Source organism: Lissotriton helveticus, chromosome 6 (assembly GCF_964261635.1).
Source record: "Lissotriton helveticus chromosome 6, aLisHel1.1, whole genome shotgun sequence".
Lineage (NCBI taxonomy): Eukaryota > Metazoa > Chordata > Amphibia > Caudata > Salamandridae > Lissotriton > Lissotriton helveticus.
The window spans coordinates 824,397,250-824,424,631 of NC_136067.1; the positions used below are offsets into that span (position 1 = coordinate 824,397,250).

The window sequence follows — 27,382 nt, forward strand, 5'->3', positions numbered from 1 at the left end:
CTCATTAGGAGGTTCCTCTACTTTGTAATAGTGGAAGTACTTTGTTATAGTATTAGCTGCTGGAAAATGTATCCATGTATAGTATACCTCTGTCTGCCGATATTCGTGTGCCTCGATTACGAATATGACTGTGCCACCTCTAGGTGTCAGTCCATTTTCTATAGGTTTTAAGGTTATAGATCTCCTTTTGGCGACCGGAATGAGTATTATATCCGCGTCTGCTGCTCGCATGGTAGCATCAGCATCTGCTATTTCAGTAGCTAATCTAGTAACCTCTCGTTCTTCATCGCTGTCCATTTTGCTGACAGGATGGTATTATGTTTATTTGCAGATCAGGTTTCTTTATGGAAACAGAGATTAGATGCACAATATTTTGGAACACTGTTTATCCTTCAACGTTGACTAGACCAAGAACCATACATAGGAGTTCCCTCCTGCGAGGTTTTGGAGGATATTATAACCTTTCACCCACTCCAGACGTCTTTGGAGTATTTGGGAAAAGGGGTCTGAGTGAGAAAGCACGACTGAGTTACTCTAAATGTCTTACGTTAGTTTTATCGCCCTTTCCAAACGCGTTGGGCGCCATGTAGTGTAGCTCCTATTTTCCCAATAGGCTCTGCGCATTGGAATAGTACCTACAGCAGTAAAGGCCTAGGCCAGACGTTAACTAGGTCTACTACTGTCGATACTAGACTTAATTTTTGGGTTTGCCAGCTAAGCTCAGAGTTCGCTAGAAACTTTCTCGAATGTTCAAGGAAGGATTAACTCCCCTGATTAGACAAGAAGGGATTTAGTTTCTGACAACCATAGAACATGACAACTTTGCTCTCCCCTAATCAAGAGTCAATCTCAAGAGTCGTGTGAGCACAAGGCAATTATTTTACTCAGTCAGTACGTGCATTCTTAGTCTCATCAGAATGTAGAGAAAAGGAAGAGACGGGCGTGTTCAATAAAAGGTGTTATTTATTGATCAGTCTCTTTTCTCGTACAAGAGAAATGGATCGATATTATTGCAATACTTATTGTTAAGTAAAGTGCATACATTAGAAGCAATAGTATAAAATAATACTGTAAAAACATTGATATGGTTTCTGAGCCATATGATGTTTAAAATGATTAAAATATATTTACATACACATATACATTTGACTAAACGTACTCAACTGGTGTTTCTAAATACGCCTACCCCGTGTACCTGACCTAAGTCTAATGCGTGGGCGGGAATAGAAAGTTACAGTTTAAGTTAAGTTTGTTTTTGCCAAGTGAATAACTAAAGAATTCTCTGTGAGGGGTTATTCAGTTCTGTACCTGGAATTTAGGATGAATGAGGAATGGTATCTCTTTCTCTGCTCTCGATATTCCAGGCTGCCTGCGAGGGCTACCCGGAAGCGCCGGTGCTGGGTCTCTCGGCTTGAGATAGCAGCGCGTCTCTCAGCGCGTCAGGAAGGCGGGGCTGTTGCCTGCGGGGTCTGCTTCTGCTCTCGGCTTCGGCAAGTATGGCTGCTCCGTCTTGTCACCACGCGTGTGTTTGCATAGGGCAAGGTCGGCAATATTTATACCTTAAAGGTGCCGGGATTGACGTAAGGATGGACATAGGTACGTCAATAAAGATGTCATACGACTTGCTCGTTAGCACATTCTTTACTAAAGTTCTCTGTGAAATCAAAACAATGGCCGCACGGATTATCCAGGTTGTCATGGGTTTGATTTGTTATGAGAACATCGTATGCCTTATCAGGGGCTGGAGGAATGTCGCTTGTCTAATTAGATCTCAAGCGTTATGACCTAATCAGATAACACGTTCCTGTGCCGTAGTGTGACTGCGTCAGATAACGGTATCTGCATCATGGGGGATTTCTTGCCTCATGGGCTGACTGTTAGTTAACTAGCTAGGTAGTTTAACCAGAATAGGGTCAGGAATAGGGGGATCGATTCAGAACCTATAGAAATACACGACAAAGCATGCATCATTCATTGTTAATTACTTTAAATTGTTTAAGTCGCATCAAAATAAGGTGCTATTTCATTATGTATAGTCTTAACTTATAATGATTCCTATTATGTTGGCTTTTCAGCATTGTACAATCGTGTGTTGTCCCAACTTATAGGTATTTCCTATCTTAGTTGTTCCTTTGTAATTCCAGAGTCATAAATCTGAAGCAAGCACACCAACTATATACTTCCACTTGTATCCCCCAGTTATGCGTAGTATCCTTATGTGGTGATTTCAACCTTATAATACCCTGTGTGTTTTTAAAAGAAAATTAATTTGTACCTGTTAGACTGGATAAGTGGATAATATTTTTTATTATGAATTACATATTAAGTAGTGTACTCATGATACGCTAGGACCGCAGACTTGATCTATCAGGGCACAGCGGTCACTATCATATGCTTATCACAGTAAAAGGCAATTGCAGACTAAAATGCACAAGCATGCCAAAAAAAAACCTTGACCCTTAAATAGCCATTCATAACCATCATATGCCCATACACACCCAACATATTCTGACTTATAGTCTAATAATATCAAGTGTAGCAGCATGTTCAGCCTCTAGGATGACCACTTCACTCCAGGTAATTACAACCATTGACTAAATTCCTGAACATTTTACCTACAAATCATTGTTTTCAGGTGTGTTAGTCTAGTCTAAGTAGTTCAATGGAAGCATAGCAAGACTGCAACACCCAGAATACATAACAGGTTCTTATCCTGTTGACCTGCGATGCCTACTCAGGGGGTCTGCGACTATTTTACACAATATTAAAATATATTAAAATGTATAAAGAATATACAAATAAAGAAGCAAAATTGAAAATGTGATTTTTTTCCCATATTTGATTGCGAAATAATGTAATTAGGGTGGCTTCTACAATAGTGCTGCCTACCTTGAATGTTAAGAAGCACTGGTTTTGCCATCTGAAAATCCAACATACAGGAGAAATACATTCAGACAGTTAGCATTTTTTGAATCTTTTTGCTTTTTTGACTATTGATAGAAACTGCCGTCTGTTGATGCATTTTTCTTCAGAAAAAATAAAACATGTACGAATAAACTATTCAGGGCATTTGGTTTCCAACAGGGATACTGACGGCAATTATAACTGGATTTGCAAAATCATAGACAGCAAGGCAAGGATTGACTTTTAAATACTTTGCTTAAGGATTACTGAAGTATTTATGTAAATATGTTCGTGTTTTAGAGGGTAAATAATCACTGATATTATTTAATAAGGCATATATTGAACCACATTTAAACAATAACGACTTTACTGGCAACTCTTTTCTAGATGAACTTCAAACAGTTATTAATGGAATCCGGTCCTCCACAAAAAAACATCCATTGGCAGCTACTGATGCAAAAAACCTCCAGCAGACACACTCTACTCGTCACCAGTCCTACCTAACTCAATCCTTCAAGACCCTGAGAGAAGAAACTCACCCACAGTTCCCTCTCTACTAAGGTTCTTAAAGTCCATACACCCCCTCCCTGCCCATTAACGATTCAGTGGAGCAAGGCACAATGTCTCACCTGCTAACATTTGGTCAAATCAATTCTCTTTACAAATGTCCAGCCCACTCAAAGCCATTACAAACCCCATGGATGTTCACACTGTGCAAAAACTAAAAGCATGACCCAATCCGCAGTGCTTAAATACTGGAGGGGGAAAGAAAGGGGTGATGACTTGCCCATCCAGCCCAGCACTGTTCACTCAATTATAAACGCAAAAAATGCACCGAAGGTTATACATGCGCATCATTCAATGCACATGAATCATAAGAACAACAAAATCTGACGTGCATTTTTTGGAGTATATTATACAATGAAACAATTGTTTAAAGATGAGGGTAGCAGAGTAGCTTGTAAACATGTTGTAGTGTTCTTTATTGATCCCTGCTACAGTACTGTACATTGGTAAGAATGGACAGACGCCCTACAAGAGTAAGCGCTGTCCTTGTGTCCTTTATTTGGCATGTCCCGCTGACCTTCACGCAGTGTAGGTTAGTCAGTACCATACCACAACACAACCGGAGTCTTTGAAGAGTATAAAAAGGCAATACAGTACTCATTAACCTGCATGAACCAAAAACTCACCCTACTGGACATGGAAGACAGCAATCACTCTTGGTGTCTCTAGGATTTTACAGATTACTTGGATACAACCGGATATGAAGCATGAAAGAATCATCTCTGCTCTTCTAATGTAAAAGCTGGAGTGAGTATAGCAGGCAATAACTGGCATCAACCATTAACTAAACAGAAACCATAGGTTTAACAAATACATGAAAAGCAAGAAGTCTTGGGCATCTCTCACTTCATCTCAAGACATGTCTCGCCTGTAGAAGTGTGGCTTGCTTTGCAGTTCTTTATAAGGCAGGCTTATTTTGTTCGGTTAAAACATCTCTGGAAGAGGGCCTTTGGCAGAAAAAACATACAAATGCATCCGAGAAGCCAAAAAACCTGCATAGATATAAATATCTGAAAACAATATGGTGTATCTTTGAAAAGTGGTCATAAAAATACTGACTTGGAAGATGGCCCAGAGGATAAAGTGCGGCAAGAATAAAAACCTGCAGTTCATACATTTACATTGGAAGTGCTTCCGCTCATTTATAAATAGGATATGTCCCAAAGAGAAGTGCAAAGAGCTAACATTTGTGGTTATTTCTGACTGCGGTCTCCATCGTTCCAATACTGTTCAGTCTGCATTTCCGTAAGTCTTGATAAGGTTCTCTGAAAAGCAAAGACTTCTTCCTCTCCAGTAAACATGGAAAGCCCTTCCGATAAATCCTAGATTAAGAAAAAAAATAAAGGGTGATAAAGATGCAGCTTTTGAACACATTCTCATCATATTTGACTTTAGTTCCGAACAGGGCTCTAATTTATAAAATATTACAATAACATAATTCTGAGAAGTTGTAAAGAAGCAGTTTTAAATTCAGAACAGGCAAAGCATTCACACAGGTATAAGGAAGATAAACCAAGGGAAAAGACACTTTTCTGCAAAAGGCAGAAAGGGGGTAGTCTTATTAGGTTAATTTATTGGAGGTACCTATTGAGTTGAGATCTGGTCATGATGGTCTGTAATAAGACAGTAAGAGTGTGTGCACTCCATGAATGGATACATAGAGAACATTTACAAACTGTGGAGCGGGGATCATCATATCAGGGTACTGGTGTCGAGGTTGAGGGCAGGGCTTAAAGTTTGCCGGGTCTCACCGGGTCTGAGCACTGGCAGTTTTTTAAGGGGGCCTCGAAACGGGTCTCTACCGGGCTCTGTTTTGTGCCCTGGCACAGGCGGTCCCTTTTCATTCCGGTCAGCAGTGACAGCAGACAAATTAATGTGCACGTGGTGAGCATTGTAGAAGAATGGAAATTCTTTAAAGAGAGTCATTTTCTCTGTGGATTTCCCTTCTCTTTTTGAAACTCAGGAGCAGTAACATTGTTGTGGTATCACCAGGGCTTTAAGTGGATGCTTTTCCATAGTTGCTGCCTATTTACCTTATGCAACTAACAACCATTGACAAAGCCAATAGCCCGACATGTAGGTATGATGTGACTTGTATCATATATATAGAAGCAATGACAGGAACAGCAAAATACAAGTCGGGAGGCACACTGTGCTAAACACAGATTTATTGCATATGTGTTTTAAGCCACGCCCTTAATTACATTGGCCACGCCCCTTTGAGAGACCCCCCCCCAGTTTTTTCATCCCACTTAAAGCCCTGGTTGAGGGGATACATAAGAAACATTATTAGCGGTTCTCTGAGCATGTATCCATGTTTTGATTGAAAGGTCAAGGGTCAGGACCATGAAGCAGATGTTTTGGTGGGAAGAAAGGCTAGATTTCCGAGGTGGCTTGAGAAGGCATGAGGCTGAATTGGTTTTCTAATTCAGACGACTATGCAAACACGGGCTAGAATCACCCTAGAGGCCCAGCGGCCTGGCACAGTAAATAAGATTGAGAGAAGCCTTACAAAGTTCATGGTGTAAAATCAATCATGGACCTCTGCTGGGTGCCAGTGTTAATGAAAACAAACTCTGCCAGTCGGTTTGAACCACATTGCAGACATCATGCCTTGAAAGAGGTTCAGACATGATCTGAGGTGATGTCATTTGAGATCTTCTTGGGTGTTGTCTAAGTATGATAAAAGGCAATCGCCAGCTGGCTGAGTAGTAGAACTCCTTGAGACTCCTGGGAAATGTGTACCTCTAAAGACCTCTAGAGGCTCCTATTGAAAGAAAAGAGGCTCTCATTCCAAGGGTATTAGGGTGCAATAAAAAACCCCTGAGAAATACAGATACCACCTTGAGCATATCTTTCGTACTGTGGTCTTCCCTCCCCAACACAATTTCTGTATATCAGAACAAGGGATAGTGCGGAAAAACTGCATATATTCACTTGTTCCTAGAAGAAAAACTCAGAATTGTACTTTTCTGTCAGGTATTAACTGACGAAACCTGTGCTGGAAAATACACAAAGTCAGTGTGAAATTCATGCACAACTTATAATGTCAAATCAGGCGCAAAACCACATTTGTGTCCAATTCAACATCAATTCTAACTTGTAAATAAGGCTTCAATCGTACGGTAACGGGATCTGGGAGATGCAAAACGTCAACTACTGTTGATACTCTGCTTCATAGCCAATCAGTGGGTAGCTGCAGAATGTCTATGGGATACTCTCTCACACACTCTCTGATTGGTGGAGTGGGAATTATCAGTTCCCTACCTTATTTGAAGAATGACCTGGGATGTTTCCCTGTGCGTCTGTGCATGCAGGGATGGTGATGTTACATAGTTGGGTATAGTCTGTTCTCTGCTCCAAATTCAGTGGACAAATAACACAGAATGGCACAGGGATTTTCCAAACGTAGACTGACTCAAATCAGTTGTGAGGTATAGGAGTGTTCTGTCCTTCACAAAGGTACAGGAGAAAAGGGTGTTTGGCGGGACAGTGTTATTCATGGCCTCTATCAATCAATCCTGTGGCAGTTATTAGGTGAGAAGCTGCAGTGCTTTTCACACACATTGTGTCACTTGCTGCAGAGGCCCGGTTGATAGGGAGGTGAAGTGTTCTACCTTCTGCCCCCTGGAATTTACTGCCATGATGGCAGATGGACACAGTGCTTTTCTGCTGCTTTCATCCCCATGGTGAGGTGGGAGGGGAAGAGAGAAACAACAGAAAGGGCCATTTGAGGCAATTCCCTCATGTGTGGGGCCAGTGCATGGCGGAGCTGGAGGTACTTGTGGAACTGGCTGCGATGCAGCTGGAATTCAGTCTGGAGTGTCTGGCAGGACTTCAGGACCATGTCTTGCATGACATCCCCTAGTGTGGGGATCCCATTTCTGGAATCACACTATAGCGGCAAATTGCGGGACCATGGCTCCCCACCATAGCGGCGTCTGTTCCGTCAGTCTGCCCCACCACTTCAGTCATTTAAAAGTCTAACATCATAAACCCAAGACCACTTTTGTCACTGGGAGAAGAGTAGTACTCTCCTTCTGCCGCCCATATCAATATGCTTGCAATGGACCTGCACCCAACGCCATTTTGTCAAGCCCGTACGCAAGTTCTCCCTGTGTATCATACCATCAATCACTTATAATCTGGAGGTGTTCCGCCTGGTAATATGACTATATTATATATATATCTGCTGCTGCAATGCCCCACAGTATGTTGATTGGAAGCATTTGCTGTGGGCCCCTTGGGGAATACCTGCGTCCCATAAAAAGCCATTGAGTTCAGTTCATGGAACCACTGTCGTGGGATATTAAATGGGAAATGTTGCAGTTGGTAGAGAAATCTGGGCAATGAGACCATCTTGAAGATCGCACACTGTCCTGTCAAGGACAGTGGGAGCTCAGACCAAGTTTTTATGTTGTCTTTCAGACGAGCGACTATTGGTTCAATATTGGTGTTCCAATGGGACAGTCGACACCAGGAAAATATAAACACCTAAGTATTGTAACCAATCATTGGCCACCCCCATACCTGCTGCCTAATCGAGTCAATGTGGTTTGGGACCCACAGTGTATATCGTGGATTTGGAGGTGTTTATGCATAGGCCCAAGGTCTCCCAAACACTCACATTATTTGCAGCAGCTGGAGTCCTGTTATATCTGGCGTTGTGAAGAAGAAAAAAAACATCAGGGTATCTTGCGATTGTGTCCGACCTCCCACCGCGCCCACTCTAATCCCTGTGCATCCATCCTCACCCAAACCACGAGGGGCTCCATGGCGATGCCGAACAGCAGGGGGGACAAGGGACAACCCTGTCTCATCCCCTGCTCTATGGGGAAGATATCTGAGCTAGTCCCTGCTACCTGCACTGACACCATCAAGTCTGTTTGTAGCAGGGGGACATAGGACCAGAGTTAAGGCAACGAAGGAGAAGAAACAAATATGTACAGTTCACAGAAACAAATGTCTTATCTATCTCAGTTAAAAGAAGAATTGCTGTATCCTTCTATCCATCTGCCATTGTCAATGCATTACATGCTCATCGTATATTGTGGAGGGTCGCCCTATGGGGCATGAATCCGGATTGGTATGGATGGACAAAATCCAGAATGTGAGTGATCCGTTTATTTGCAAATATCTTGGCTAAAATCTTAAACTCTAGGTTCAAGAGGGAGATCAGGCAGTATGATGTGGGATCATCTGCCAGGCACCACAGGTCGGGCAATACTACGATCACTGCGTGGTGCCAATCTAGTGGCATGATTCACATGGATATCAAAGCCTCCAGAAGGCGAATTTGAAGCTAAAGCGTATATAGTTTCAAAACTTCACTAGGGAAACCATTGGTCCCCAGCACTTTGCCCACGTTTATATCAGCCACGGCATTGAGGAGCTCCCCCTGTGTAAGCTTAGAGTCCAACAATTCACAGGCCACTGGAGACAGGGACTGAAGAGGAAGTGTCTGTACAAACTCCTCTTTTTATATGTCAGTGAGTAGCTCTTTCCTGGGGTAGACCTCCTCAAGACGGGACGCAAACATAATTGCTATATTGCTAGGATCTGTGAGTGGGACATTTGTCAAACTTCTAATTAGGGGAAAGGGGGGCACTCTGGGGGCACCTTGGCATAATCTATGTAGCAATTGACTCGATGTATCCCCCCACTGATATATATTACTCGAAGGCCTGCCTGGTAAGTTTCGCCTCACCCATCAGGCCCTTATGGTAATGCTGCTGCACCAGACCGAGTTGTCAACACCCTTGTTGGCCCTGAGGTTGGCGACCCAGTCTGTCCAGCTCCAAGATTTCCGTTTCCAGATCAACTTTGTCCTACAATCTGCGCCAGTGCTCTCCTAGCAAATTTTGTTTTAGTTGTACTCTACACTGTACAGATGATATAGTGGGATGAATGTCTCCATTAGTCAACGCAGTCTGCAAGCGGAAATAATCGCCCATGAAGTATATTTGGATCAGGGAATTTTTGTGCACATAAGATGTATTTTCATGAAACTATGACTCTCTTCAAACTATTACATGAGCAGCTACTTTCACATTAAAAATGATAGCATCATCAATGGGCATGTTACATTAAACTGTCTTTTATGTAGTTTTTTTTTGCAATAGTCCAGCATTTGTAGTCCTACAGCTCTATATTGTATATGAGACAATGAAGGTTCTATTATGAGAAAACTGTTAAACTATACTGTGATAATGACAGGTTTCCAATGTCAATGTGTTTTCAAATAGATCAAACTGCAAAAGTCAAACTGCAAATTGTCATTTCAGAGGAATACTATAGTTGCCATAAAATAGTAAAGTGCAAAGATGCTATAGTTTAACAAAGGTTTAAACGTATCAATATACATTAGGATGATAGTTTCCTGAAGGCGTTTACTGCTGTTGTTTCACTGATTTGCATGTCACAGATATTAGACTAAAGGAAGAAATAAAGTCAGAGGATGACGAGCAGTACAAAGTATTGCTTGCAGCTCGATGTCACTGTGAAATAATCTTTACTCTGGAGAAAAAAGAAGTCCTTTCAACAATATATAGGAATGTAAAGTCAGGCAAATTTAGATTATGCATTGACTTCTTTCAATTAAACAAACGTGAATTTGAGTCACTGGTCACTAACATGTCTGAAAGACGGATTACAAAACGTACAGAATTTCAACTATGTTTAGCACCTTTGCTGTTTTTGGGATACTGGAAATTCATACCGGAAATTTGTAAGTAAAAAGGTAAACCAGGCAGACATTCACATATGGTTAGCTTATGTTGCACTGTCTGCCATTTGGTTTCAGAAACCTATAAAACAATTTCTAAATCTTTCTTCACAACCCTACGCCTGATGTAAAAGCTTACATTACTGCCTCTCACGCTGATGGCATTCCTATCTAAAATGTAACAAAACCATTTCAGATTAGTTTTATAAGTGCCTGCAAGATGGGTAAGCCAGTTAAGCGACCGCTGCCCACATCTGTGAGACGCCTGCTTGTTATTAGTTCAAATTCTGCCACGGCCATCTCAGGCGTTCATGCCTCTAAAATGGGAAAACTGAGCATCATTATATTTCATAAAATATAATCTATTCTATATGTGGCTTAGAACTGTAGTATTAACCCCTTCCGTATTTCCCGTCGGCCGGTGCTGCCGTCGGCCACATGGCCGTCGGAGCCCCGCCCACTCTTTAGAATGCCCGCACCGCGGCAGAAAAAACGCCACGGTTAAGGCGTTAAACACCACATAAAACACAATATAATTGCATTTACTTGACTCTCATTCACAAAGTTGTGATGAAGAGGCAGATGACAGAAGTGTATGTGATTGGTGTTAAATATATCTACCAAGGTTTATTGGTGAATGAGTGGGCGTATGAGTGCCTGATTGGATGATTCAGTGGGGGCGTGAGTAACCGTATAAGTAAGTGATTTGGTGTCTCAGTGAATGTATGGGTGAGTGACTAGTTGTGTGAATCTATGTATCTGTCAGTTGGTTTTTAAGTGGTTGTACGTGTGTGAGTGGGTATACGAGTTTCTGTATAGGTGAGTGACTGGATGTCTGAGTACCTCTATGAGGATCTGAGTGTCTGTGTGGGTGGGTGAGCGGGTATGAAACTGCCTGCCAGGATGAGGGAGTGGGTGAGTCAGTGGCTCTATGGGTTTGTGAGGGTGTGTATGGCTGTATCAGTGAGTGAGTGCATGTATCAGTGTTATGTGGGTGAGTAACTGGGTATGTGAAAGGCAGTATAGGTCAGTGATGGGGTATGTGACTGACTGAAAGGCTGAGTGAATGTGAAAGTGGCTGTATGAGTGTGTTTGTGCTTGTGTTAGTGACTGTACAGGTGAGTAGGTACGTGTTAGTATCTGCATGAGTGAGTGTGTGCAACTGTAGGGGCGAGTAAGTGGCTGTGTGACTGACTGGGTGAGTGAGTAGGTGTGTGAGTAGCTCTATGGGTGACTGACTGTATGAGGGGCTGTATGGGTGTATGAGTGGATATGTGAGTGAGTGGCTGTATTAGGGAGTAAGTGCATGTGTGAGTGGCTGGTTGAGTGAGTGGATGTGTGTGTCGATCTAGGAATAAGTGAGTAGCTGTGTAAGTACTGGTATGGGTGGAGAATGGTAGTGTGGAAGTTGGAGTGGGTGTATGAAAGGTTATACGGGTGTGAGTGCGTACGTCAGAAATTCTATGGATGATGTCATCAGTGATGTCATTTGAGAGGTCATCAGTGATGTCACTGAGTAATGTAATATGTAACTATAACATTCCTGTAACCTTTGTTTTTTTCAGTGAAATTCTAAGGATTAAAAAAAAAAATCCTAACAATAATGTCGCTGTAACCTTTGTTTATTTCAGTGAATTTCTAAGGTTTTTTAAATGCTAATTCCTAACTATAAGGTCCCTGTAACCTTAATTTTTTCCAATGAATTTCTATGTTTTTTTAAGTAGTAATGGTGTTTGCAGATTGGGTGAAAAAAGGGAGCAGGCCTCTGACTAGCTCTCAGGAATCCTGCTGTGTAGGAGTTACAGAAAGTACCAGTAGGGCTTCTTGGCCACAAGGTCTTTTAGCATCCAAGAGGACTTCATTCATCAACCAGTAGTGTAACAGGAGACATTTTTGCAAAGTGGTGAGAGAGGGGGTGTGGCCTCCAAAGACCTCTGAGCAATCCCACTGTGTGGGAATTACTGAAGTTAACGGGAAGGGTAGTTGGCCCACAACGATGTCCTTGGGGCCCAACAACTCCTTCTGTAACCTCCAGTAAGTCCCACACAGCATGATTGCTCAGAGGTCTTTGGAGCCCAGGCCCTCGTTCTCGACCACACAGAATGAGTAAACTTCAGAGAGCCAGGCAAGTAGCAATTATTCCTCTTCAGGCAGTGGATGATACATAGTGGTTTAAATACAATTTTCTTTCCGATCAATAACCAGTGAAAGGCAAACAGGGCAAGAAGGTAACCTGACAGCATTAATTTCCAGTCTATGTAATCTATCTTGGAGATACTAGGGTAATCGTTGATAGAACTCCAATTTTGCATAGTTCAGACCTGATTGGACTAACACCAACTGCCTGGCCATGACAGGATGGTATGTTATTGGTTTACAGAAGGCAGTTGTAACCAATGCAGGGATATTTGTGCTAAGTTTAGCAACGAACCAGACAAACAGAGCACACATATGGTTACACCTGAAGCCAACAAGTGGTTCAGGCTTGGAAAAGCAATGTTTTCATCTTTTCCAGCAATGCATGTGATCTTCCACTGCTCTGAGATTGAGGGAAAATCATTCCAGATTTGGTGGTCAAGATAGAAAACACAACAACCCCTCTTCTAGTCTAGTCTGGATCACTACCATCAGGTGCCTTTATGACGAGCAATGTGACATGCAAGTATCCTTCTATGGATCCATGGTGCACTTAAATAATACAGATGGGGGCCCAGAGATGCTTTTAGTGCCATTTCTGTGATATGAATCACGCTGTTACACATTTTGCATTCACCGAGAGCAAGTACAATTTTGCACCTGACTTAAGCATAGCACTTTTTTGCGTGATGTAATGCACTGTCCCTTTACACCAACAGTGGTAGCTGGGGAACTCTATACTGCATTATCCCTGTCTGCGCCATTTCAAATTACATGGTTGCTAATCTCTTGGTACAAGCATGACCCAGGAGGCACTACCACAATAATCTTGGGGCCTGATTACTATGTCGGTCAGAAAGCCTTCGACCGCTCTTCGGGGGATTTCCGACCGACATGGTAGGTCTAAAGTCTAACAAAGCGATACAAAAGGGGATGATGGACGGCGCGTTTGAGCAAATCAAACACTCACCCCCAGTCAACTGATCTGGGTTTAATCCATCACCATTCTTTAGCCCACTTAGCCACCCCATTTCAGACATGGCTATATGCAAATCAGTCTGACCCTGTGCCTCATGGGAACAGTCCAGCCCGAACTGCCAAGCCATGTCTTCCATGGACCGGAAACCAGCATCCTGGGACCGGTTTCGGATTCATAATCCTCATCAGCCAGGCTATCTTGAATCCAGTGGCCAAGTGAGCAAGGGACTCACGTCTGAGCATACCCTGCCACACTTAGGGCGAACAAAGCGATACAAAAGGGGATGATGGACGGAGCGTTTGAGCAAATCAAACACTCACCCCCAGTCAACTGATCTGGGTTTAATCCATCACCATTCTTTAGCCCACTCAGCCACCCCATTTCAGACATGGCTATATGCAAATCAGTCTGACCCTGTGTCTCATGGGAACAGTCCAGCCCGAACTGCTGAGCCATGTCTTCCATGGACCGGAAACAAGCATCCTGGGACCGTTTTCGGATTCATAATCCTCATCAGCCAGGCTATCTTGAATCCAGTGGCCAAGTGAGCAAGGGACTCACGTCTGAGCATACCCTGCCACACTTAGGGCGAACAAAGCGATACAAAAGGGGATGATGGACGGAGCGTTTAAGCAAATCAAACACTCACACCCAGTCAACTGATCTGGGTTTAATCCATCACCATTCTTTAGCCCACTCAGCCACCCCATTTCAGACATGGCTATATGCAAATCAGTCTGACCCTGTGCCTCATGGGAACAGTCCAGCCCGAACTGCCAAGCAATGTCTTCCATGGACCGGAAATAAGCATCCTGGGACCGGTTTCGGATTCATAATCCTCATCAGCCAGGCTATCTTGAATCCAGTGGCCAAGTGAGCAAGGGACTCACGTCTGAGCATACCCTGCCACACTTAGGGCGAACAAAGCGATACAAAAGGGGATGATGGACGGAGCGTTTGAGCAAATCAAACACTCACCCCCAATCAACTGATCTGGGTTTAATCCATCACCATTCTTTAGCCCACTCAGCCACCCCATTTCAGACATGGCTATATGCAAATCAGTCTGACCCTGTGCCTCATGGGAACAGTCCAGCCCGAACTGCCAAGCCATGTCTTCCATGGACCGGAAACAAGCATCCTGGGACCGGTTTCGGATTCATAATCCTCATCAGCCAGGCTATCTTGACTATCTTGACTATCTTGACTGCTGTATTACAATGACAAAAGACACACAATTCAAGCTAGCCTGGCTGAAGAAGGGTGACATGCCCTGAAACCGGTCCCAGGATGCTTGTTTCCGGCCCAGGGAGAACCAGACCTGGCTGTATGGTCTGGCCTGTTCCCATGAGGCACAGGGTGAAGACTGATTTACATATGGCTGGATCCAAACAGGGGTGGCGCAGTGGGCAAAAGAACAATGGATTTAACCCAGATCTTTTGACTGGGGGAGAATGTTTGCATTGTCAGCATTCCGTCCATCATTTGTTTGCTGTAACACTTTTCGCCCTAAGTGGGATGGGTATGCCCAGACGTGGGTCCCTTGCTCACTGTGCCACTGGATTCAAGCGAGCCTGGCTGAAGAAGGGTGACATACCCTGAAACCGGTCCCAGGAAGCTTGTTTCCAGCCCAGGGAGGACCTGGCCTGGCAGTTCGGTCTGTACTGTCTCCATGAGGCATATGGTCAAGACTTATTTGCATATGGCTGGATCCAAACTGCGGTGGCGCAGTAGGCAAATGAAAGATGGATTTAACCCAGATCTTTTGACTGTGGGAGAATGTTTGCATTGTCAGTATTTCGTCCATCATTTATTTACTGTAACACTTTTCGCTCTAATTGGGATTGGTATGTACTGGGTCCCTTGCTGCAGTTGATCTTAAAAAACGGAATATTATCCTGATATGCAATAATTTTAAAAAATCAAATTCCTTGTGTCTCTAGACATTTTAAAAATGTGTACATTTTACTGTGTTAGCGCTACCTGCATTATTTCGCCTCAGCCCTGAGCCAACAGGGGTAGGACGACATCTTTGGTCAGCAAGGAAGCCTTGGCTCGATTCTCACTCCTGCCCGCCCCGGTCCGACGCGGTAGCCAGTACCGTTGCGCGGAGGGCGGGTCAGGGAGAGCCAGGCACTTCCTGTGGGCTGTTTGCTGGATCGGTTAGTGCTCTAGTTGCCTGCATTTCTCTGGGCTATTTAGCCCTTGCCCCCTCCCGAGCGCGCAGCGGTCGCGCGCGAGGGAGCCGAAGAGTAGCCGAAGAGTAGCCAAAGAGTTGCCCGTCCGCGACAGGATGGGGCTAGGGGCCATACACTCTGACTGATTTGTCATGGACCCTACGAAGGCCCCCAGACTTAGGTATTCATCCCAAGCCTTACATTATCTCCGGCCTCTGAAGGAAGGGGGCTGTGTCCGTGATCAATGGCCATGTTTGGAGGGTCCCTTCTCGTGCATACATTGCAGATTTCAAGCAACCCTAACCACTATCTCTATTGGACACGTGGTTAAACAAATACCAGTGTCTAAGGGCTGGAAAAGTTTTCTTCTTAACGTACGCTCTTTGCCCAAACATTATCTGGAGATTTGGGACCTTATACATACCACCAGTCCCGAAATATGTTTTTTAACAGAAACATGGTTAAAACCGCATGCCACCCCAGCTATTGCTTTGGGAATTCCGGAAAGATATAAAATTCTCAGGCTCGACCGCCCTATAAAAACTGGAGGCGGGATAGCAATAGTATATAAAGAAGATCTGAAAGTCACCATAATTGAGCAAAGTTGCTGTCCAACGATGGAAATGATGATTTTCAAGATAAAGTCAAGCTCCAAACAAAACTGGAAAGGAGCTCTGATTTATCGCCCACCTGGGCCTAGTAAGGAATTTACTTTATCTTTAACAGAACTACTAGCACAACACCTAAAAGCTAAAGATTTTTTTTTGTCAGTAGGTGATTTCAATTTTCATGTTGATATTCCCGACCATCCTGAAACCTTGTCCCTGCTCTCAGACCTTTCCTTATTAGGATTCCAGTTACAAAATAATGGTCCTACTCATATAGGAGGCCATACCTTAGATTTGATTTTCTCTAATGGCCCCAAGTTATGCTGTCGACCCCCTACTCGAGTTAACTGGTCAGACCATTGTCTTGTTGAATTCATTCTCCCCGGATTAGCAAAACCAATTAAAAAACAGACTGCTCCTCCCATATGGCGTAGACAATGGCACAAGGTCACATTAGAAGAAATCCAGAAGGTATGGAAAGAACCGATTATCACAGCAATAGATAATGTGGAGTCAGCTCTTGCCAAATATAACACAACCCTTAAAGAAGCTGTTGATTTCATAGCCCCACTGAAACTTAAGAAACAATATCCCATGTCAAAAAAGGAGACATGGTATACTGAACAATTGAGGGTAGAAAAGCAGGGCTGTAGGAAACTAGAAAAGGTATGGAGAAAGACACAAACGGAAGAAAGCCGGAAAAATCACCTAGAAGCTCTAAGCTCCTATTATAAAAACATCAGGCTAGCCAAAAAGAACAGCTTAACATCACAGCTAGCAGAAGCAGGGAACTCCTCTAGAGAGCTATTCAAGATCTTACAGACCTTTGTAAAGCCCCTGGCTTGTGAGGGTCCTGACGAATTTACCCAATCATTATGTAATGATATTTCCCTCTTTTTTGAGGAAAAAAATTACACCATTTATCAAAAATCACAATGGCTAAAAACCCCGGGACTAGCATTAAAAATACTCTGATACCCCCTGATAATAACCAACCCAAGTTAACTGATTTCCCTGAAATCAGTCATACAGAAATCTTATCCTTGATCAGTAGTATTAAAACCGGCTCCCCATTAGATCTTATTCCAGCAAAAACAATGGCCTTAATAAACAATCTTCTGTATCCTATGATACAGACAATCATCAATCTATCTCTCAAAGAGGGACGAATTCCACAAGACTGGAAAAAGGCGGTAGTAAACCCCATACGTAAAAACACGGCCCTGCCTTGGTCAGAAATATCCAACTTACGCCCCATTTCCCTACTACCATTCCTAAGCAAACTGGCCGAGAAATATGTAAACACCCATGTGTCACGGTTTGTTGAGGCTACAGGGGATCTGGACCACTCTCAATCTGGGTTCAGACCCAACTACAGCACCGCATCTGCACTCCTCTCCGTGTCAGATAACATCAAAATGACACTGGATAGAGGAGGCTCCATGATTCTGGTGCTGTTAGACCTGTCTGCAGCCTTTGACACCGTTTCACATGAGATTCTTCTCGGCCGGTTGCAGCAGGTGGGGAGTGAAGGCGTAGCTCTGTCCTGGCTAGAGAGCTTTCTCACAGGCCGCTCACAAAGTGTCAGCTTGGGCTCCTATCATTCCATCTCTAGGGAGCTCACTAAGGGGGTTCCGCAGGGCTCATGCCTAAGCCCCACATTATTTAATGTGTATGTGGCCCCCTTGCTGACATTGTGAGACAATATGGGTTTACCCCTGTGTCGTATGCTGACGACACTCAGCTCTTGTTCCCTTTTCAGACTTTAACTTCAGAAATAAAGAACTCCTTTGCTGAAGGCATGAGAGCGGTATAACACTGGATGGCCTCAAATTGCCTCCAGTGTAACGTAGGCAAGACAGAAGTCATGCTATTTGGGAACGCAAATCTCCTGTGGTCTCCAGATTGGTGGCCTCTGGAATTGGGACCTATCCCTTGTCCAAAACAATTAATTAAGAACTTGGGAGTCAGACTAGACCAGAACCTGGTCCTAAAAGAACATGTGAATCTGGTGACTGGATCCCGCTTCCGGACAATTGGCCTTCTGAGAAGGGTTTTTCCCTACCTATCGGATATCTATAGAAAGACCTTAGTCCAGGCGCTTGTAATAAGTCGGTTGGATTACTGCAATGGCCTCCTAATTTCGGCAAATGAACATGTAATCAACCGACTCCAAGTGGCCCAAAACACCGCGGCCAGACTGGTTCTCAATGTTCCCTCAAGAACTCCATCTAGGCCTCTTTTGGAAGAACTTCACTGGCTGCCTGTACGCCAGCGAATCAAATTTAAAATCTGTTGTATCATTCATAAAAGTCTCTTTGGATCAGGCCCCTACTACCTGGCTCAGAAATTTCAAATTCACAAATCGGAACGTCTTCTGCGGTCCAACAGCCAATTCTTACTAAAAATTCCATCTATTAAAAAGGCAAGGCAGGGTGGCCGTGCTCTCTCTTATGCAGGACCCTCCCTTTGGAACAAACTCCCTTTGGACATGCGTCAGAACACCAATCTTCTCTCCTTCATGAAGGCACTAAAAACCTACCTCTTTAGGGAAGCTTAGACACCCACCCCTTTCAGTACCCAAGACACCTTTCTCTGATATCTACAGCGTGTGAAGCGCGGAGATACCCCTCAGGGGGTCGAGTCCGGCGCTATAGAAGCAAATAAATAAATAAATAAATAATATATTGCTCACTGTGCCACTGGATTCAAACTAGCCTGGCTGAAGGGTGACACACCCTGAATCCGGTCCCAGGATGCTTGTTTCCGGTCCAGGGAGGACCTGGCCTGGCAGTTCGGTCTGGACTGTTCCCATGAAGCACAGGGACAAGACTGATTTGCATATGGCTGGAGTAACGTATTACAATGACAGCGGTCGAGTTTAACCCCTTCCGCGTTAGCCGACTGGAGCACTCCCTTCCTAGTGCTGCGAACGGCCAACGGCCACTCAATAGAACACCCGCACCGCGGCGGAATTGCCGCCGCGGTTAAGGCGTTAAAACGGCCGGGGCATCCTATCCGGCTCAAGGAGCCCGTCGGGCAGTCAGATTGGTCTCATATTCCCTTAAGGATGGCGTTACCGCCGTCGGGATTATGATGTCGGTTTCTGACAGCATTTCCGACATGGAAAGAATGTCAGAAAGCAACTTTAGATGTCCCGAAAAGGTCCCTGTCTACCTTGCCCTCCACTTAGGGCCTTAATCCCTGCACCGGGCGGTGCAGGGATTTTTACAAACTGCAGTTTCTCTATGGGAGCTTGTGCTGTGAGCAGAAATCGCCTGTCACACAAGCTCCCGTAGAGGAATGAAAGTTTGCGACTGCACCATGCGCGATTGCATCCTAATTCGGAGTGCGGAACCGCCGACCTATGGTCGGGCGGTTCCCGCACCGTGACAGTGTCGGTTGGAGGCAACTCTGACCAACATCGTAATCAGGCCCTTTGGCATATTTTTATCCCCTGTTGACGATGAGTAGAATTAAAGTTGCAGTGAAGGCGAACAGTATGATAAACGTCTTGCTGCATGAACAAGAGAGCTTGCACTGTTGCCCAAAGAAACATAATACATTTGCAGCCATCTTAGTAGTCGGACGATGGAATTGGAGTAAAGCAGGTGGTTTATTGTATAGTGGATGGACAATAGGCTGACATCATTTTTCTTAGCGTTTGGAACATAGAAAATGATTATGATTCCCTTCGTTGATTAGAAAGACCACATTGGATTAAACAACGATGGAGCATCAAGGTGGTGGTCCATTGTGCCTCAAGAAACAATTCAATTCAGTTCAGTTGCAGAATACAATTGGGTTGTCAGGAATGATCATGGATAAGAGCTGGCATGAATTTATGGTAACAGCCTCTCTATGTTTGCAACAATAAACCAGGCTGCTAGCCCTGCTAAAATAGTACTACATGACGTTGTCCAACCAAATACAATGGCAGAAAAGGGTGCACATGAAAGATCACCTACTTATTAGGATATCTAAATCACTGAATATACAAATAGGAATGATATTATATAATCAGGCTACTTTTGCATATTGGAATCAAGAAATCCAAAAGTAATGCAACATATCTCTTCTACATCAAATACATATAATGTGTAAATTGTACAAATGTATCTAGATTTACAGACATGCACTACAAAAGTAATGCCATTATTTATTTATCTGCAATAATGAACAAGCGAGTAGAATTCGTGCATTAAAGTGAGAAGATGTACCATTTTTGGCATGATCAGTTTGGACAAATATGTCCAAAAACAATACTTTTATTTTAAATTACGCTACAATAATAATTCAGGAGGAGACCAAATCACAATGGCTGCTTGACTGTCTTCAGCAGTAAATCTATAAATAAGAAGTTTCAGCAGTCCCAGGCTCATTTATCTAGTTACACAAAATAATAAAATTGAGTTTTCTGATATATTTAAATATTGGGAACATTTCTGTACCTCGCTCAGCCCAAGGTCATCCATCAGCATTCTACTTTGTTCGTGCGGATCTCCCCGTTTTTCTTGCATAAATAATCGTGGCAGGGAAGTGGCAGCAGAACAGATGACTCGCACCTTTGCAACAGAGAAATCAAAGTCAACATGGGTGCATCTGCATATTCAGAATTTTAGAAATCCAACTTAACAGACTGCTGTTTTGACTTGCAAATTCATTTACTTGTAAATAGCTTCTTTTACCAACTTGATCAGATTCATTTTTTGGGGTATATCATTTTATTGATTTACACGCACAAAACAGTCAGCAGGCTAAGCAGGGGGGTGCACACGTCAGTAACAGAGTCCACAGTAAAAGACGAAACATGCACAGTGAGCAAGCAGATATAAAATAACAGTTCCAGTTGCAGAGAAACTCATCTACTTGATCAGATTACTTAAACTTGTAAATAACTTCTTTTACCCATTTGATCTGGAATTTAACACGTTTGGCAAAAAAATTAAAATATTGATTCCGCAGGAAATTGTTTTAATTTAAAAAAATATTTTGCTCCATCATTCTAACAGCATGACATTCACTATGTGTAGGTGCTCTCTTACCTTGGTTTCAACTACGTTTACAGAGATGTCTCCAATCTCACCCAGAAACTCAAGGTGCACCTTGGTTCACCCCGGCTCTAAGGGAACACAGGAAAGCACTACGCAATGTAGAAAGAATTTGGAGGAGGAGGAAAGATGATATATCCTATGAGGATTACAGGAAAGTGTCTCACGCTTATAAAAAATATATACAGGAAGCCAAGGCCACTTTTTATGAAAAGCGGATAAATGAAGCGGATAATGTCCAAAAGGAAATTTTTAAGATACTCACTGAACTGACAAAGAGAGCTCAAGCCATAGACACTACTATCAGTTGTGATGTCTTCTTGACATACTTCTCGGATAAGGTCGACCTTATTTTAAAAGAGATAACAAATGCCACCCTAGGCTCTATAGGCCCACAGGGATCCCAAACCCCAGCAGGAACCTATATGTCTAATTTCCCTCGACTTGATGCACTGGGATTGGAAGTCCTGATGAGGAAAGTAAAGTCAGGATCTCCAGCAGATCCATGTCCCCCAAGTGTTTTTCGCCTAGCTAGCTTTTTTGGGGGACGCCAAAAAACCACCTGACTTTGCCGCTTTCCGTGTTTCGTTTGAGGAGGAGGAAGGAAGGACCGCTACCACTCGCGGAACCCGCTCCGCGGGTCCCGCTTCGCTGCTGACACCACCGGACACACAGGTAGCTGCTGGGTGTGTGAGCGTGAGACAGGGCTGCGAGCGTAGGACCCGGGACTCGCTTTCCCAGGAGTCCCGGTAATCCTCAGGCCGAGTCACCTGGCCCGCTCTCCCTGACCGCCCCGCCCAGCTGCAGTACCTTAAAAGACTCTGCCTCCCATAGCGTGTGGGGACGCCAAAAAACCACCTGACTTTGCCGCTTTCCGTGTTTCGTTTGAGGAGGAGGAAGGAAGGACCGCTACCACTCGCGGAACCCGCTCCGCGGGTCCCGCTTCGCTGCTGACACCACCGGACACACAGGTAGCTGCTGGGTGTGTGAGCGTGAGACAGGGCTGCGAGCGTAGGACCCGGGACTCGCTTTCCCAGGAGTCCCGGTAATCCTCAGGCCGAGTCACCTGGCCCGCTCTCCCTGACCGCCCCGCCCAGCTGCAGTACCTTAAAAGACTCTGCCTCCCATAGCGTGTGGGGACGCCAAAAAACCACCTGACTTTGCCGCTTTCCGTGTTTCGTTTGAGGAGGAGGAAGGAAGGACCGCTACCACTCGCGGAACCCGCTCCGCGGGTCCCGCTTCGCTGCTGACACCACCGGACACACAGGTAGCTGCTGGGTGTGTGAGCGTGAGACAGGGCTGCGAGCGTAGGACCCGGGACTCGCTTTCCCAGGAGTCCCGGTAATCCTCAGGCCGAGTCACCTGGCCCGCTCTCCCTGACCGCCCCGCCCAGCTGCAGTACCTTAAAAGACTCTGCCTCCCATAGCGTGTGGGGACGCCAAAAAACCACCTGACTTTGCCGCTTTCCGTGTTTCGTTTGAGGAGGAGGAAGGAAGGACCGCTACCACTCGCGGAACCCGCTCCGCGGGTCCCGCTTCGCTGCTGACACCACCGGACACACAGGTAGCTGCTGGGTGTGTGAGCGTGAGACAGGGCTGCGAGCGTAGGACCCGGGACTCGCTTTCCCAGGAGTCCCGGTAATCCTCAGGCCGAGTCACCTGGCCCGCTCTCCCTGACCGCCCCGCCCACCCATCACCTGGTGTTGACATATATAGCTGTGATTAACGCTGCGCGGGAGCGCGCGGGAGCGCCCGGGGCTAAGCCCGGGCAAAGGGCGGGCCCTCTGTGGCCCTCAGAGGCCCGAGGAGACTGGGCTGGGCCACAGATCTTGGCTAGGCGTTTTGAGCTTCCCCTCGCTATTTCATTTGGTACTTCCGTGTTATGTCCTGCCGGGAGACAAGAAGCATGGCCGCCGCAGGAGCTAAAAAACTTACTGGGACATTGGATGATTTTATTACCCGCACACATGCACTCATTGACGAGGGGATAATTCTCATGGATAGGAGAGTCTCCCAAGACTTGGCTATAGCCAAACGTTCCTCCCTTGGCCATATTGCTGAGGCTCGGACTCCGAAAATGGATTCTCGGCGAGAAGCACAGGTTTTAGTACATCATTCTGGACCTAACACGGACTTGGATGTCTCTAATCTTGCCCAGGATTTGGAGGCTTCACCTAACCTACTCATACTGACCGAGGGTGGAATACAAAGCAGCGGAATAAATGTTAGTAACCCTACAGACACTTTAACAGAAAGAGCGCGGATAGAAGGGGCAATCCCTAAACAAAAATGCAAAACTAACACCTTAATAGCTGTGAAAGGGAAGAAGGCCATTACTCTACCTAATCTGCGCATTCCTGAAAAACCCTCAGGCAGTCTACCTATCTCCATAGAAGGCCCACCACCCAATAAACCTGGCCTATTGCTGAGTCTTCCAGATGATACTGTAATTGACCAAAGTCTGGATGAAATTTTGGAACTCAGCGGCCCTTCGGGTAATTCATTAACAACATCCCCAGTGGAAGAGCCGGGTTCTACTCTAAATAATACAGTAATTTGGAATATGTTAAAAACTTTACTAGAACCTATAGAGGTAAGACTTCGCTGTCTTGAAACGGTTTTAAAAAATATACATAAGGACATAAGCGCTCCCAGCTTTAACCTAAATAACAAGTCTACTCAGCCTACTAACTTATCTAAACCCACAATGGCTCCTAATAAAGCGTCGGAGACAAACAACACGACGACTAAGAAACCAAGCAGTGCGTCAAACCAAGTAGGACATATAACTAAACCCCCTGTTGTCGAGCAGATAAAAAAAACAGATAGTAACTCCATTTCATCTAAAAACAATACGACTTCCCAGTCCATACCCAGCGTCAGTTCATCCCAGGCGCCAAAACTCAATACAGAGGAGAAGGGTAAGGATAGGAATCGTAGAAATATTCATCTTCCCCCAGATGCCGCTCCTTATGTGGTTGCTCTTACCGGAGTTACAGAACTCCGGTCGCCAGAAGAAGAATCATACCAGGCACTAAAAAATAAAGTCTGCCACTGGCTAGCGAACAATTATCCTCTCCCACCAAACATATCAGCAGATATCTTAATGATAGAGAGGGCTCCCTGGGTAGGACGAAACAAGAAAAATCTGCAGGGGGATTGTGTGGTGGTAACTTTTGAAAAACCAGAGGCAGTAGATTTCATTTGTAATCATAGGGCCCCAAGATATCAGGCGAGTAGGGTTACTGCCAGACCCCTCTCGTATTTCTATCTCCCCCACAATCAAGTGGATAATCGCTGGAGTTGGTTTAAAGGCTCTCACGACAGGTTTCCAAGACAAAGGTCTAATTTCCCTTGGGATATTCAACCGCCAATGAGGGAGGAGGGCTGGGACGGGGGGTGGAATTTGGTGGGGACTAGGGGAGGTAGACCACGACAAGGTGGTCCCCCGTTTGGCCCTCAACTCATCCATCCCGCTTTCTATCAACAACCCCAAAATGGCCCTTCTAATCCCTTGTACTTTCCTATTGCAAACCGCTTTGAGTGCCTTTCAAATACAGACTGGGTGGATTGACATACTCAGGGTTTGCCAGGGGAATATGGTGTTTGTCGAAACCAAACAAGTCCTTGTAAGGTTGTTTCCACATTGGCTCCCATAACAGCTATTTCATGCCCCATACCCGAAACTAGCCTGACGACCAAAGAGAGCCGGGGTGCAGGTACAACGACCGCTCCTAACACAGTCCCAGTACTCTGTAATGTCCTTACTTGGAATGTGGCAGGCTTAAATGCAAAGGCCTTGGACCCAGTATGGCAAAGTTTTATTGAACAATATCATATCATAGGGCTTCAAGAAACGTGGGTCACAACACAATCTTTTTCCCTGGATGGTTTTTGCAGCTTTTCCACCCCGGCAGTTCCAGGCATAAGAGGAAGGGCAAAGGGTGGTTTACTTATTTTGTGTTCCTTGGATTTAGTGGGGGTTTTCAAAAAAGTGGATACCGCTTTAACAAATGTTCTTGCGGTAGAATGGACTCTCCCCAATTCAAAGACGGTTCTCCTGATTAACTTTTATAACTCAAAGGAGTCCGTCATTGTAAATGAACATTTAATTTCTTTATTGAATTTTTTGTCAGCCTATAGGAGTGATTGCACCTCCCATTCGGAATTGGTTATTCGGGGGGATTTTAACATACACCCCTGTGAGGGGGGTTGTTTTAATGATAGATACGGGGGGATATCACCCGAAGCTATTCCCCATTTTGAACATACTTCAGAGGGTGAGTACCTAGAGTTTTTTCTAGCGAATCTAAATCTTTTTGAATTCGACCAAGGCATTAGTGAGCCGAGAGCCCCAACTTTTGTTGGAAGAGACGCCAATACAGTAATAGACTATATATTCGTTTCAAATGGGGTCTTGGCCAAGGTTTACGAGTACAGTGTAGTTGACCATATTTCATCGGATCATCATCCTGTTCTCTTGTCCTTGGATTTAGACTGCTTTCGTACTGTCAGTCCGCCAAGTATGGCAGCCATAAAGGATCTGAAATCTACAGAGCAGGGAAGGCGCTTGAAATGGGAGATGATTGTCCCAGAAGATTTCTTTCATGCAATTGCCCAAGAGTCCGAGGACAGCATGGCAGTATGTTTGGACTCAACTGCAGAGGGCCCTAGGGTCCTGATAGCCTTCGAAGACATCTGTTCGAGGATTAGTAAGAACTTGGAACGAAGGTCGGTTAGGCAAGGGAATATAAAGACCCATAAATGGTTTAATAAGGAATGTTCAAGGGCCCACAGTGCTCTGATGAAAGCCATCAAGCAGAGACCTAGAGATAAGTCCTTAGTGGCTAAACTAAGAAAAGAATATAAAACTATAACCCAAAAACGTAAAAATGAAATCAAGGAGGAAGCATGGAATAGCCTACTCTCAAAGGAAGCCCTGAAAGACAGCAAAAAATTTTGGGCCATCGTAAATCAGCCCTTTTTTTCCGACAATGGGCAAACGGATTTGGACTGTGTCATTGAAGATAACAAATGGCTAGCCCATTTTGGCAAAATCTACGAGTCTACATCCCCTGCCTTAACTGACAAAACCCATGACCATACTAATCTGGTCATGGACTTTAACATCACGGAAGTTGAAAGGGCGATTAGAGAGACTAACAAACATAAGGCCCCGGGCCCTGATGGGGTACCAGCAGATCTCTATATACAGTACCCACAATTTTGGTCCAAAATTTTATCTAACGTTTTTAATGCTATCCCGACAGCTGGCTTCCCATCCTCCTGGTCCACCTCCATAATTGTGCCTATATTTAAGAAAGGAAATAGGGCGGACCCGGCCTGCTACAGACCAATCTCCTTGCTGGACTCTGCCGTTAAAATCTTAGGCAGAGTCATTTTGCACAGAATGGAGGATTGGCTGGAGGAGAGCGGGATCCTTTCAGACTTGCAGTACGGGTTCAGGGCACATAGAGGGACAATCGATCAATGCCTGAACCTCCATTTAATTATTAGTAAATACACTGTGGTGAAGGGGGGGCTTCTTTACTTGGGATTTATGGACCTATCTTCAGCGTTCGACTTGGTGAATCGTCAAAAATTATGGACCATCTTACACAACTCTGGATTGGACACTACTTTGGTTAATTTTTTACATGAGCTCCACTCTAATTTGTTTGCAACGGTTAGGGCATCAAGGGACGGTAGGTGTACAGCAAAGCTTAGATCAGGGAGAGGGGTCAGACAAGGGTGCATCCTGGCCCCTCTACTCTTTACACTGTACATCAACGCCTTGGGGAAATTTCTGAATACAGCCACCTTGGATATTCCGCGCATGGGGGGCCTACCTATTCCGGTCCTCCTATACGCGGACGACGCTGTTCTCATAGCGCGGACTGGCATAGGGCTCCAAAAACTTTTGGACCATTTTGGCCAGTTCATGGAAGCACTTGATTTAAAAATTAACACCGTCAAGTCCCATGTTATGGTTGTTGGTTCGCGAAAGAAAAACATGAAGATCAGATCTTTCAGCTCCAATAATTTACCAATTTCAAGGGTGCCCTCCTTTTGTTATCTGGGCGTCACCTTTGACGAGAGAGGAACCTGGAAGCCACAAATGAAACTCAAGGAAAATGGAGTAATTAGGTCAACAGCAGCACTTCTGAGCTTTTCGAAAAAATTGGGCTCGAAACCTATGGAAGCGATGACCAGGATTTATAGAGCCAAATGCTTGGC

General features: G+C 44.6%; 1 protein-coding gene across 1 annotated transcript in view; it reads right to left on the bottom strand.

The window, feature by feature from the left end:
* Window positions 1-27,382, bottom strand: part of AFG1L (AFG1 like ATPase) — a 562,248-nt gene that overhangs the window by 10,431 nt on the left and 524,435 nt on the right. The window contains exons 12-13 of the mRNA XM_078648410.1: window positions 20,547-20,660; window positions 1,958-4,793 (exon numbers count right to left, since the gene is read on the bottom strand). Of these exons, the coding sequence (XP_078504536.1) occupies window positions 4,665-4,793; window positions 20,547-20,660 (243 nt within the window). The 3' untranslated portion in view covers window positions 1,958-4,664. The remainder of the gene's footprint in view (window positions 1-1,957; window positions 4,794-20,546; window positions 20,661-27,382) is intronic.